Source organism: Lutra lutra, chromosome 3, assembly GCF_902655055.1.
Source record: "Lutra lutra chromosome 3, mLutLut1.2, whole genome shotgun sequence".
Classification (NCBI taxonomy): domain Eukaryota; kingdom Metazoa; phylum Chordata; class Mammalia; order Carnivora; family Mustelidae; genus Lutra; species Lutra lutra.
The window spans coordinates 22,311,893-22,327,151 of NC_062280.1; the positions used below are offsets into that span (position 1 = coordinate 22,311,893).

At 35.2% G+C, this 15,259-nt stretch overlaps 1 protein-coding gene across 4 annotated transcripts in view; it reads right to left on the reverse strand.

Moving 5' to 3' along the window:
- Positions 1–236: 236 nt before the first annotated feature.
- The window catches only part of ERBB4 (erb-b2 receptor tyrosine kinase 4), a 1,157,221-nt gene continuing 1,142,198 nt past the window's right edge, over positions 237–15,259 (reverse strand). For 2 of the 4 annotated variants that reach the window (XM_047722026.1, XM_047722027.1), the window contains exons 26-28: positions 6,992–7,039; positions 5,930–6,227; positions 237–2,902 (exon numbers count right to left, since the gene is read on the reverse strand). In XM_047722026.1, coding sequence (XP_047577982.1) covers positions 2,457–2,902; positions 5,930–6,227; positions 6,992–7,039 — 792 coding nt within the window. In that variant the 3' untranslated portion in view covers positions 237–2,456. The remainder of the gene's footprint in view (positions 2,903–5,929; positions 6,228–6,991; positions 7,040–15,259) is intronic. The other 2 variants (XM_047722028.1, XM_047722029.1) reach the window with 1 other exon arrangement.

The following is a 15,259-nucleotide window of genomic DNA, read 5'->3' on the forward strand; positions in this document are numbered from 1 at the left end:
TATTCTTGGCCAAAGACCAACACCTACTGTTGACTTAATGGTCAAAGTAGAATCCAGATAAGTCAATTAGCCAGTGAGGCATCCTTCCACCAATTCCTGTTTGGATAAAACTATCTTATTTGTCAGCTCTGGTCTCCCATCCAAGTACTAACCAGGCCCGACCCTGCTTAGCTTCCGAGATCAGACGAGATCGGGCGCGTCCAGGGTGGTATGGCCGTAGACTTGTCAGCTCTGGTAAATTGTAGGTTGTTTAATTCATGTTCCAAATGAGTTCATAGGAGATCTAATAAACAATGGATTTTATGATGACTGCTCACAAAGTAGTCCATAAAATCTTATTCCTTGAATTTATGGGGGAAATTCAAATGTTATTCTAAATAAATTGACTTCAAATCATTAAGTTAGTGATAATATTGCATTTATGTTGATATTCCCCACTTACACAGTGCTTTTAGTAGACTCTAAATAAATATCAGTTGAAAAAATAAGGGAGCTGAATGGATGGATTGACTTATTTTTTCAAAACTGGAAGAAACCTAGATCTCTTTGCATTTTTTTCCCTTTCTGTAAACTCTCTGCTTTACCAACAAAGATTTTTAGTCTCATTGATTTTTTTTTTTTTTTGGCAGTAGACTTGAATTTGATGCCAAAATTTTAACATTTAAAAAAAAATTAATTCATATGACTGTCCAAGCAGATTTTCTTAGAAAAGAGAGACTACCTGATTTTCTTGTTCCAGGAGACTCATTCCTAACATTTGTTCCCATTGCTCATCTTAGTAGGTATTCTTTTAAAATGATACATAAAAAGATGGTTCTAGAACTAGGATGATATATTTGAAGAAAGTATTATTATACAAAGTATCAAAAGATTAGTATGTTGGATATTAAAATAATTACATGAGAATTTTTTCACGTTTATTTACAACTTCTGACCCAAGAATCTACCTATAAACTGTGAACGTTTGTGTATTTTTTATTATACCAATTTATGTGCAAAGAGTTACCTTCTACTTAATATAAATAGAGTCTCATACTAGAAATTCCATAGAATCAAGCCAATCTTTACTTACATTCCTTCACGTGGAGTATACAAACTGGATAGCTTTCCTTGTGTAGCAAATGTGATATCATTTGTAGATAATGTGCTGGCCCTCTCACCATAATCTCTGGATACTGTTCCAAAGTCCTAATTTGCTTGGTTTGGCATTTCCACAGTCTTTCCTTATCTTAGCTCTTTTTAAAAAAATGTACTTAAATTAGTTATTTTGCTGGTTGCTTCCATATTGCTTCATTCAAAATCCAAAATGGAGTTCAGAAAGAGAACAAATAAAATTATAGCTTAAGTGCAAACTACGTTTCTGAGTATCTGCCAGGTAGACATACCCAATCCAGTGTCTCTTCCAGTTCAATGGATTCCCCATTGGACCACCCCTGAAAGTGTCAGTAGTTTTCATGAACCACACAGAACTGTCTCTTAGTTTCCCTTTTACTCTTTACATTATCAACTGCCTATGTTACTGTCATTTATGGAGAAGAAAATGTTGAAGAATGTAAAGGAAGTGGGGATACAGATTCAATAGTGTAAAACATGACAGTTAGATTTGATGTTACACTTGACTAGTGTCTTGGCCTCCCCTTCTAAATTTGAAGGCTATATATTTAAAATAACGGTCACTGCACCATATTAAAATATTTTTTTACAGTTCTGTCAATTTATAACAACACATAAGAAACTTTGATGTAAAAATATTTCCAATCAGATATTAAAGTAAAAATATATGGGGGTAAAAGTAATATAAAGGGACAGACCAAAGCAAAACAAAATGAATCAAAAAGACCAAAAATATCCCTCCAAACATAATTACTTGTTATAACTTTGAGAAAGATTAAGAAATTATGAAAGCGGAGTTGTCCATTCTTGCTTATCAGGATAGAAACTGTTGGGAAAAGAACCTGGATTTTCAATCTGTTACTTTCATATGTTCTAGAAAAGGTTATCCTTTTGTTCTAATGGAAAATTTATTACGATTTCCAAGGGTACTGAAAATATAGAGATCAGTTCCTACAGGTAGGAACAGATAGCACGGGTCTTTCAGGCATCTGCTTTAAAAAAAAAAAAAAAAAAAATTGAAAGAAAAAGAGAAAACATTGAGAACTAGCTTGATAGCAGGCAGTGTTGCCTTATATTTGCTGGTCCTTCTCTAGCTGTTTCAATCTCCTGACCAACCCATGCAGAGAAATGAAGAAACAGTGTGGTTCCTCCTGTCTTTCTCTTTCAGTTCTTCCTTCTAATGTTCAAGTTAGATAAGCACATGACTATCATTGCATCTCTATATCTTCCACCGGGAAGTGTCAAAACTACTGGCCTTGGGAATAGGAGGAAGACTGTAAGAGAAAGAGAGGCGGCAGGGAAATTGGAGCGGGTGTGTCTCTATCTTAAAGCCACTGCTGAGCTTACACCACAGTATTTCGGTGTCTGTAGGGCGGAGGAGGCAGCACAGTGCCTGGCTTCAGCGAGAACTCAGAGAGGTATTCAGGATTCTCTGCCACAATAGGCCGGATCCGTCCATTTTGTTTATAAAAATATTTTGTGCTGTACTCTTGCAGGTAGTCTGGGTGCTGAAGGGTGCTGCGAGGTGGCAGGCTGTGGTTCCAGTAGTCAGGGTTGTCGAATGCTTTCTTGGCCTTCTCTGGCACAGACAGTACATTGTTTTTCAGGTACTCGGCATTCCCCAATGTGTTGGCAAAGGTGTTGAGGTACAGTGGCTCATTCACATACTCATCCTCTGCCTTGTGTGGACCATTGGAAGCGTTGTGATATTCGGGATTATCCAAAGCTTGAAGGTCTCCGTTTTTCCTCCGAGAAACAAAAGGGTTCTCCTCCACAGGGTTCAGGTATTCTGGGGGAATACACAAATATTAGTCAATATCTACTTTCTGGAATGTGTTAATCAGACCAAGGTTGTACAGGATGGTTAGCTTCTTTTTCCAGAACAATTAAGCAAACATGGATTTGTTTTCATGAGTTTTCACAAAAACCATTTTGTTGATTACTTCATTGATTACTTTTGTCATATGTCAAAAGAGTAGGAAAGAGTAGGTTGGACCAAAACTATTAATGACTAAAGAGTCAGGAAGCAGACTTCCTGTCTTCTAGATTGTTTCTCTTTCCTCCTAATTGCATTTGTTTCTCCTACATAAGAGGCTACTTGTTTAAATGCTTCCGTTTTCTAAAAGTCAGTATTTTTTGTTGTTGTTGAAAAATAGGACAATCTAACCAGGTTAAAGAGCTTTGAAATGTGGAGAAATTAGAATTTCTAAAAGGGTACTGGAAAATCAAAATGTCTATAGCTTAACTCCATGCCAAGATGAATGGATCAAGTGAAGGAACGACATTTTTCAGTCTGTGTGTTTTGCTATAATGTCCATATAGGTAAAATGGATTTGATTACAGATGTTCCCCAGAAAGCTTTACACATAGGAAAGGAAATATCTAAAGAAAAGACTCAACTAATAAAACCCGATCGATATCTAACATGCTGCTAAATTGACTTGTGTGACAATACATACGCCTAAGAATAAAGTGTAATTAGAACATTCACTTCCACTAGCTAACCATAATCACAAACTAACAAGCTGTTAGTTTGATCATATGAAGTAACTGTTTTGTAGGTTGAAACCATTCATAGTAGTGGCTGTTTTGCATGATTCGATCTAATAAATTACTAAAGAATATTGACCTGGAATTTTTTAAAAAGGTGTTAATCAATGCTGCTCTTCTTAAATTTAATTCCACCTCTATGTATAGAGTATATATAGGCCTATATTCCCACATACAGTAGACCTTCTTGCCCTCTCTTTTAATGTAGACACAGATATGACATTTTAGCTATTCCTATTTTGGTGTTGGGGCAGGGAAAGAGCACAACTGTTCGTTGAGATGCCACCATTCTGAAACAAACTTTCTTTTCTATCCCCTATACTTAGCCTGACAAGTAGAGAAAAATAATCTCATCAAGTCAGGGTGATTTGCCCCTGGATATAGGCCTGCTTGATATACTTAAGTATTTAGCATAATGGGCAAGTTAAAAGATAGTAATGACTATCCCACCATCACATATTGGAATGACAGGAACTTAAGTCATGCTCACAACAACCCTGTAGGGAAGGAAGTGGAAGCCATATTTTTTTCAGCTTTATAAACAGAAAACCTAGATTAAATGATGTATGAGGGATACAACTAGTACGGAACTAGAATTCAGATCGAAAATCCCCTGAGCAGCCTTCTTGTTCTACTGTACTATTTTCATTATTGTCCCTAAAGGAGTAGGGAGTACTTTTCACATCATAACATGTTGGAATTTGAATGGTTTTCAAAGTAATGGTCATTTTAAGAAAAATGTGTGGAAAAACACCCCAAAAAACAACAACTTCTAAGGGAAGCAGAATTTGATTTTCCTTACCGGTTTCCTGAAACCTCTTAACTGAAAGTGTAAGAATGTCTGTACTAACATTCTCTGCTCTCTGAGAAGTAGGCTGGAGTACAATAATCTTCTATAGAAGCTTATACTCAGACAAAATCAAGGGATGCTCTAGAGTGAGTGTTTAGATTCACTTAGAAGTCTTGTGTTTTCTCCTAGAAGGTTCATATTACCTTTGCTCAATCCAATCTACTTATCTATCTACTTGGAGAAATAACTCTATGGTTAAGGTGAAACTCTTCCCAGAGAGTATTGTACTTTTAGGGTGATCTGCCAAACCTTCTCAAAACTTATATTTGTGTCAGTACTGGGCTGCAATCCAATTCTTCCAAAGCATCTAATTCTTCAGTATCGTAATGCCTATCTATGCCTCTACATAGATATTCTTTAATAAGTTATTTACAATGTGTACTTAGGGATCCCTTAATTGCATTTTATAAAATTAAACATAACCATATATTCAAAGGCATAATGGGCCCTCATATGGAGTCTTAAAATAAAGTTTACTTGACTTTGAAGACCCTGAGACACAATCATCAGTTTTTAATAACAATTATCCATCTTTTCCTTCATGTGATGCTGTTACCATGGAAGGAAAGTGGATTTTTCAAAGTTGAAAAAGTCATTTGATTTGTATGTCTAATATTTCTGCTAGTAAATTTGTACAGTCATCGCTGAGCTTTGTAGAACCACAAACTGAATTATTTTCAAGACATGATGGTATACCTATAAGTAAACGTAGTGTCAGAACTTTAATTTTTGAAATGTATCATATAAGGAATCATAATCTCCTATAATGACCAACATCACCCAAATGATGCAAGATTTTAAAGAACTGACCAAATCTTTTATTGGTACCATCAAAATACCAGTCTTGGGGCGCCTGGGTGGCTCAGTGGGTTAAAGCCTCTGCCTTCGGCTCAGGTCATGGAATCGAGCCCCGCATCAGGCTCTCTTCTCAGCAGGGAGCCTGCTTCCTCCTCTCTCTCTCTGCCTGCCTCTCTGCCTACCTGTGATCTCTGTCTATCAAATAAATTAATAAACAAAATCTTTAAAAAAAAATACCAGTCTTTATGAACTCAACAGTAAGTTCAAGAAAAGCCATGGCTCTAAAATCTTGCGATGTGCTACCTCACTCAAATATTCAATAGAGATATTCCTATGAAGGTAAGTTTAGATCAGTGCTTCTCAGGCTTGATTGCGCATAAGAGTTACATAGGGATCTTGTTAAAAATCATATTCCTAATCAGGTGGTGCCTGAGATTCAGATGGTGTAAATGTTACGGATTTGGACAATATGCTACAAAGAGCAACAGCCCAGGTCTTTTCTGGGTCACAAATGTTATGACGTCCAGTGGTTTGGCAATTTCCCTTCTATATTATATTGCTCATTTTGATGGAAGTGAAATGCAGAATGACGATCATTTCTGCACATTTTGTTTGTACCTTGTTTAGGTTTATCTCGCATAGGGGTCATGTAACCCTCTTCATCCAGCTCTCCTCGTGGGCTCCGTTCAGGGGCAAACACTGTGGGATCAGCGCTGTACCTCTGGGTGCTGCTATCTTCCTGGACGTGGGGTGCCACTGGCTTGCGTAGGGTGCCGTTACAACAGGAGTCATCAAAAATCTCGGCTGTAGCCCCCTGAGCAAGTGGTGCTTCTGGGATGGTGCTGGTTGTGGCTCTGTAGGGCACAGGCACTCCTTGCTCAGCAGCAAACCCCCCATCTCGGTATACAAACTGGTTCTGTCAATAGAGAGACACATTTAGACAGAAGTTATTAGAAATAGCTGTAGAAAAGAAATAGCCAAAAGGATAGTAAAACTTGTCTTTCAGACAAAAGCCACAGTTTCTTAATTGAGTGTTTCCCCTGAATAGCTAACAAATTTGAGTTACAACCACCTAAAATTCCAATTTTTCTTTAAAAGTGAACCTGGGGAAAGAATTTGGAAATACATATTTAAATGTCACTGACCACCCAGCACATGATCTCATATAAACTATTTCATGTTATTTTCCGCAGTCACCTATTTTTGATATATAATTCAAATTTCATGACAAATGAAAACGTTATTAACTGTAGAAAGTTGACATTAAGAACAGAGATTTGGATGGTGATATTTTCTTCTTACCTTCTCTTCTGTGGTTGCTCTGAGTTTGAGTCCCCAAGTACCTAACTAGGGGAATCATTAAAGAGACTCTGACTTTTTAGCACACAACCTATAATCATGGAGATAATGATAACCTCCTCAACGAGAAGCATAATTTCTGAGTCCAGGTAAGCCCTTCAGGTAAAAATTGAAAGCTACTGTTGATGCATGGTATCTCAGTTTTGGATTATCTACTGAGATAAAACATATCCACAAAGCCAGCTATACAATCTATAGCAAATTCTTAACTCACTGTTGGCAAAAGCAAAATGAGGAAACTATGGGGAGACAAGAGAGAAGAAACATGATAAGCAAAGACCATAAATACTAAAAGATGAAGGTTGATCATGAAATACTTACTCCTGACATGGGGGTGTAGGCAGGAGGAGGGCTGTGTCCAATTTCACTCTAATAGGAAAGAAAAATGGAATGATGGATATAATAAGAGGTAATATGAATGGAAAGAAAAAAAAAAGAAAAAAGAAAAGAAAAGCCACATGAATTGTATGAACTGAAGGGGAAAACATGCACAACAGTGAAGTTTAATAAATGGTAAAATTTTATGCTCTCTGGCTACAAATGAGTTAATTTTTATATTTTGAGAATATTAAATATTTTAATTCAATCCCTGAAAAGAAAAATTATATAGAAATAAAGTAAAATTTTAAATAGATTAAAAATTAAATTGGTAATGAATATTTTTCTGATTAACCCTAGAAGAAAGAAAAAAATGGTAAATAATTAACTACAGTTTTAAATAAAGAACCATTTCCTTCCTTACTTGTTGTATGGCTAAAATGGCTATATACCACAGCACTGATTCTCTCTTCTAAAAAGAAACTTATCCACAAGGAGATGGAAGTGGATTTCAATTTTCCTTGAATAATTTTTATTACCAAGTTACATTTATTTTCACTATTGCAGCAAAGGGTCAATTTCTTAGCCTTTCCTTTAAAAAAAAAATACATACTATTTTCTCCTCAGTCTGATTTTTTGTAAGTTAAGAAACAGAAGAAAATCTTGGAAAATTAATTATGTTCCTGGAACTATGCTTTGCATACATTACTTTCATGTATTTAGAATCAGTTAAAATTAGATTTCAGTTTTAAAAAAAGGGCATCTGTATTCTTATAACTTAATACTCCATCCTATGGGCTAAATAAAAGTGGATATAAAAATATGATAAAATATTAAGGATAATATTCCTTAGGGTAAGTAGAGGGGGTTATATGAATATCAACACCATTTCTTAATAATATACATATTTTACATACATTTCTTGAGAACCTACTATCTATGTGCCAGGCACTTTTCTGGACAACGGAGATAATGAATAATGCAGATAAAAATCGTTGCTTTTATGAAGTTTGCATTCTCTGCATACATGTATGAAACTTGGCTAAGTATTATTCCAGGCCAGTGTTTTTACAATTTAGACATTCATAAAACAAACTCTAAGAAAAATATGGTTCCATGGAGATTAACTGTTTAATGTAAATTAATAGCAACCAGATAACACAATATCTCATAATTAACATAGTCCCCTGGACTAATCAAAGACCAGGTCTGAAATCTTACATTAAGTTTACATTTTAACTCTCTTCAAAACTTCAGTCATTTACATGATGGGATAGAAACTATTGATCTCTTTCCTTCTCTAATAACTAAGAACGTCTTGAAGATATATTTAGAGACATATTTAATCTGCTAAGCATAAGAGGTAGTATTGTCCAGTAGACACATTGTTTTATGATTTGTCAGATCTCTAGCCCCAGTCCCAGTTACAAGTGATGTGGTCAGTCGTGAAACACCTCAGATCTCATTTTTATCCTTGGCCCCTCACTCCTTGTATCTTAATGAAGACAAAGTAAGAAGGTGTATATAAATGAACTTGGTAAGCTGTGTACTACTATAAAAACGTAGAGGATAGATAAAAATTTAAGCATTCACATCTGCTAAATCAGATTTTTAAAGTCAATCAATCAAAATGCCAAAGCTACTTATCAAGAGGCATTTAAAAATGCTTCCTCGGGCACCTGGGTGGCTCAGTCTGTTACGCAACTGCCTTCACTCAGGTCATGATCTCAGGGTCCTGGGGTCGAACCCTGCCCTGGGCTCCCTGTCTGCTTCTCTCTCTCTGTCTCTCCCCCTGCTCATGCTCTCTCTCTCTCTCAAATAAATAAATAAAATCTTTTTAAAAATTTTTTAAAAATTGGGGCGCCTGGGTGGCTCAGTGGGTTAAGCCTCTGCCTTCGGCTCAGGTCATGATCTCAGGGTCCTGGGATTGAGTCCCGCATCGGGCTCTCTGCTCCGCAGGGAGCCTGCTTCTCCCCTCTCTCTCTGCCTGCCTCTCTGCCTGCTTGTGATTTCTCTCTCTGTGTGTCAAATAAATAAATAAAATCTTAAAAAAAAAAAATTTTTTTAAATTAAAAAAAAAAGCTTCCCTGTTTTCCATATCATTTTCAGTATAGGTATATTTTGTTATTTTTTAGAAAGATATAAAATTAAATACATTTTTTCATAAAATTTGAGGGGAAATTTGCCATATAATCCAGTGATATGGAAAATAGAGGGAAGGTATGGGAAATACGACTAGTGCCTGGCGGAATTTTATCATATTATAAACCTTGGCCTTTACCCTATCATTAAACCCCAATTATTGAGCAAGCATTTGACAAATATTTATTAAACCTCTACCGTGAAAGCACAGGATCTATGGTAGATGCTGGAGATACCATGAGACACAAGGAGAGACAGAGATAGAACCACTGGCCTTTTGCAATTTATACTGAACGATCAAATATTACTTGAGATTATCAGAAGAAAAGCAAGAGTAAGACGAAGCTGCAGTGAATTTATTTGAATTCTATGATTGCATATTAGAAGACAGTTATTCCAAAATATGAGTAATTACTGCTGTTCCTTTCACCTCTTACATTACAACAGTTGCCGTACTGGGTCCTGTTGGACTAGAATAACAGCTCAGGAAACGGCACTGACGGCTATGGCTATCCAGTTTGGATTTTATAAAACTTGAGGGATAAGTGATGAAAGGAAAAACCCGTAAATCATTCTTTATCAGGAAATACCTTATTATATATATTCATGGTCTGAGCTAGACTGCCTTTGATTGTAAAAAGGTTGTGTTAAAAATAACTGGACCTCTTGGGGCACCTGGGTGGCTCAGATGTTTGGGCATCTGCCTTCGGCTCAGGTCATGATCCCCGGGTCCTGGGATCGAGTCCTACATCGGGCTCCCTGCTCAGTGGGGAGCCTGCTTCTCCCTCTGCCTCTCTCTCTGACTCTCATGAATGAATAAACAAAATCTTAAAAAAAAAATAAATAACTGGACCTCTTGAAAAGAGGCCATGCCATATTAGAATGCAGGTACTGTCCCTGCTTTGACAAGTCTTTCCATCAGCCAAATCTGGATCTGGACATGCTGCCAGATACCATCACAGTAACAGGAGTGTCTTCATGCTCTTTCTAGTTTTCTGCATTAAAATGGAAAAAAAAAATGCTAAGCAAAATCCCTTTAGCATTCATTGTTTTTAGGGTTACTGGCTGCTTTTTATTTTTCTGTTTCCATTTTTTTTATTTGCCTTTTTTTTTTTTTTTTCTGTTTTCCATGATAAAAAGCACCTCATTCATTTTCTCCCTGGAAGGGCAATGCAGCTACAAGGGAACATCTGTGAGGCCAATTAGCCGGGCTGGAAATGTGATATAATTGTTGTTTAAATATATTTAAATTACATGTTAATCACTATGTCATAATTTATAGGCTTTGAAAATAACTTTTTGTACTTAAGAGCCAAGCCAGATTTTACTTGTTTTTGCTGTTTTTAGTTTGTAACAAGCTCTTCTCATTCCCCACCCCACTCCCTTCCAATTCCCCACACTGGAAGAGCTGAACTTTTAATATGGAAAAGAATGACAGCTGCAAGTAAATTGGTTGAGTAAAAATTAAGATCCCCACAGTCAGAACACGCTGGAGTGACCTTAAAGTTCTGAGCAGAACAAAGCAGTGCTCTCAGTTAAAAGGCTTTTGTTTTTTTTTTTTCATTGTGCCATTTTCTGCTGTCCATCAAAGCCCAGCTTTGTGGATCTTCAGGAAGTAAAGAGTGCCTCTGTTCAATTAGCTGGTAAGGGGATTTACTGTCAGCTGCACAGAGCTAGAAAGAGGTGGGCTATAAACTGGCAGGTGATAGGGAGTTTGTTTCTGGTGGGGGGGATTTGTAAGGGTGATGGAGAGAGTCAAGTTTAATTTTGTGGCCCTATCACCCGGACATTGTATGATTAACTTGGACTCAGATGCCAGAGGTTATAGAGAAGGAAAATATCAGCAAATGTATCAAATATGGTGTTAAATGCACTTTGCATACATCATGTTATGAAATTTGCATTCCAGTTGAATGATAAAAATATGAAAATGTCTTATTACAGGCACTGTATTTCTCATATTTATTGTTTTAATTAGAACATTATATTGTTTAATATTGCTCCTGGGGAATTTTAAATTGTTAACCAGATGGGTTTTGTCTTTTAATATTTTTTTTAAATATCATACAAATCTATGTTCTCAGGAAACAAAAATACATACTTAATGCCTAACTGCTATCTAAATTAAACATGCACTTAATGAGAGAGGGTTTTATTTTTTATCTTTAGATAATTGTTCCTATTAATATTAACTATAGGATTAAAGTTTCTAGGGTCAAGAAACACTCTAAATCCTTTTAACTAAAACAGAATGTATCTCTGTAAGATGTTACTAATCCATCAGCACTCATTTATTATCTAAACACATGCCACTATTAAGGGTTCTCAACCTTTTATCCTCCCTGGCATGTATTCTTAACACTGCGATGGGCCTTTTCACATTGTTATGGGTCAGGTAGCCGACAGATAAAAAATGTTTTTGGCATTACGTCCAAGTCCTGGTACCTGGCTACAACTTATGTATTTTTTCACAACCGAGTTCAACATATCAATGCTTGAGGCACCTAGATTTAGAATCTTCATTTTTCATAAAGCAGGCAAAAGAAAGCAAAGTGTGTCCATGTATGAAAAAGTCAGCAAGAACTAGGAGAAACCCTATTGAATCTAGGTAGGCAGCTGGCTCCTACAGTCATATGCATGCACACACACACATATGTATATACAAATTCCACAAAACACCTTTTGTCTATTTATGTATGTGTTTATTTATTAATGTCCTCATCCATCTACTTTGTTTGATTATGTGGGATGCTGCTTTTTGGGTCAAGATGTACAAACTTCCAGTTATAAAATAAAGTCACGGGGATATAATGTACAGCATGGAGAATAGAGTCGATCACACTGTCTTAACTTTGTAAGTGCAGAGGGTAACTACACTTATTGTGGTGATCATTTTGCAATGTAGACAAATGTTGAATCTCTATACGGTATACCTAAAAATAATATGTAGTGTATGTCAATTATACCTCAACAAAAATATGGATATTGTTATAGATATTGTAAAAAAAAAAAAGGCATATGTTTCTTTGATAATCAAGAAAAAAAGCAATTGGGAACACAAGGAGAAATATAAAACTACATTCCAAATTTAAAAATCAAACATAAAGCAAAATTAAATATAGGATGATTCAGACTCTTTAGAGAAGAAGCAGCAGCAACAAAAAAGAATCACACTGAAGAACAATTAAAAAATAGAAAAATAAAGAAACTTTAAGTTTTTACTCGATCATACACAAAATAAATAAATAACGATATAACAATAAATAAAAATACACAAAATTATATAATAGTATTTTAAATACATCAACAAATAGTTAATAATAGGCCTGTGATTCAGTTGAAGGAATACTAACTTGGGCTCTCATCCTTTGTTCATTCTTTTTTCATTAACCTTAGAACATCTTACCTCTCTCATATGTTTCATCTACTCTATTACTAAAAAAAAAATTTCTAATGAAGGGAAGCTATGAATGGTATCAGTAAATATGAATGGGAGTCAATCCAAAATTTACAAATTGTAGAGGATGCTTTTTATAAACACTAATAACTCTACTTTCCTAACTCAGTTCTTGAAGTCCAATTAATTATAATGTCTATTCTGTTTCACAGATAAATATATGACTGCTCTTAGGCAAATTGAGAAACAGGAAGCGAGACTCACATGTGTCCTGTACCTACCATATGTCAGAGACTATCTTAGGTTTTATTTATTCTTACAACCTTTCAAAGTACATATCATCACTAAAAATCATGACTTGCATTTTATAGATGAGAAAACGGAGGACCAGGGAAGTTAAAAGTTCTTCCATGTACACACAGCCATTAGTGGCTATCTGACTCTGTTACCCTTTATCATGCATGCCACATGTAGATTTTGACTTTAGTATATCTTTTCTCTCTTATCTGTACCCTCTCTCTGCCATGGCATAGTGCCTTAACTCTTCTCTTAAATGAATTCTCACAATTTTTTTTCTTGTGAAAAATTAATTTATATTCCTTCATCCTGGTACATATTCTAAATATCTTTTGTGGTTAGTTGGTTTCTGGCAATTTTCTTGTATATGTTTATATTTCTTTTCAGAAATGTGTTGTGGTATTTGAACCTTTTTTGTAGTTATCACCTAGCTTTTAGTTAACACATGCTGTTAGAAATTTAAAGAGGAGAACTTCTAGGAGGTTTCTAAAAGACCTTTTACTAGTTCATTTCAGTAAGAAAAAGCATGGTAGCTTTTCTTAAAATTTTTAACCTGTCTTTAAGAACATTTGGTTCAACTGCAGCATCTTTGTTTAAGAGTAAAAATGAAATCATTAAGTCTTTATTATGTTCAAATTCTTGGGAAATCTAAGTCTTCAAGTGACGCCTAAAATTGCCTCTCTGCTTGAAAGTTTTTTATCCCAGCATCATGAAGAATATTAATGAAGATTCTTAATACATGAGCAATGCATTGAGGCCAGGAAATTCTGAAGACCGCAATTCCACAGATCTGTAACCAGCGGTCACCTGTGGTTCTTCTGCCTATAGGGTTGTTTTCTTGAACATTTTGCCACTAATCAATGGGATCTTTAACAAATCCCTTAATCTATTGGACCCTCAATTTACTTATCTTTGAAAAGAGAAGTCAGACTATGGAACAGGCAATGGGAAAAATCACTTTTAACCATCAAATTATTTGTACATAAGATGAATATTCTGCCTAATGACATTACTCAAAAATTTGAAATGCTATACCTTGCCCTAGGTATAATATGCTTCCTTTTGTATTATTAATAAAGACTGAAAATCACAATTTTAGGTTTTGTATGTACATGTGTATATGCATTCATACACATACTAAGAAAATTAATAGCTTAAAACAAAATAACAGGCTTATTGAACCCACTCAAACTTTTTTTTTTTTTAACAGACTGTCAGATCATTTGTGGCTTGTTTTTGTTTTGTTTTTACTGTTTTTCACCTGTGGATATCATTTATCAACTAAATAAATCTTGTTCCCTAAAACACTAGGTATAAGAGTTCTATTTAGAAATTATTTCTTTAGTAGTTGTTTGGAGTTATTTTTATTACTTGTTAATAATAAGGCAATAGTAAAATATTGCATAGTTCAACTTCCTTAGCAAAAATCCAAGCTTGGGGAAATTTTATTATATATTTAAAATAGCAATAACAGTATTTAGAGTAATCTCTGTGTGAGAATGTAAAGAATATGAAAGACATAGTTATATCATGAGAGTTTGAAAGCAGTATGATGAGAAACAGAATTGTAAATTTTATAAATCTAATTTTGGCATGTAGATTTTATTCAGTGTTTTAATGATAGGTATTGACAATAAGCAAACAATTTAACATAATACAGATAAGGCTTTCAGTGTTCACTTCATTTCAGTCCTAGACCAGGTTGGAAATATGTTCAGTTATGCTAGTTTATGCAAAGTGTTTACCAGATAAAAAGTGAATTTGTAACAATGGCTGATTCATCCAGCCACTACTCTTTAAGCTACCAGGTGGCACAGCTATTGCTGTAAGGAGAAAGATTTCTCATGGTCCACCTGGAATTAGGACAGCTGGTTCATGAGAGCTGATCTGAATAATATACTGTAGATACTTGGGTACAGCTACTGACAGAGCAAACAGCACATGGCTGTCCCACCAGCCCAGAGCAAACACCAGTTACATTTCACAGAAACAGGATGGTATTTACAACTGATCTGAGCCAAAATGAATATCAGATTGAAGGTAGCACCCCAAGAGAAAAAAGTTCTTCCCAAGAGTTACTTGTTGGCTATAGTCTAAGTATTTGCACCATTTCCAAAAAGATTCCATATTTGACTTTGCTGCATATAAAAAGGAAGAAGGAACTATACAAAGAATCCCTCTACCTATTTGTGGACCACTTTGGAATTTAAAAACAAAAACAAAAACAAAAGGCCAATACTTCTTAGTTTCCTATTTACGCTCTTTGTTGCCAAAGTCAACTTAAATTAGCCAGGCCCATGGTCATAATCATTTCCTTTTAAATACGAAAATGGCTGACACTTCAATTTAAAATATATATATATGAAGGAGGCAAAATATAAAAGACTTAAAATAAGAGAATCTAACTTAAATCTAACATGGATCCCAGAGATCAC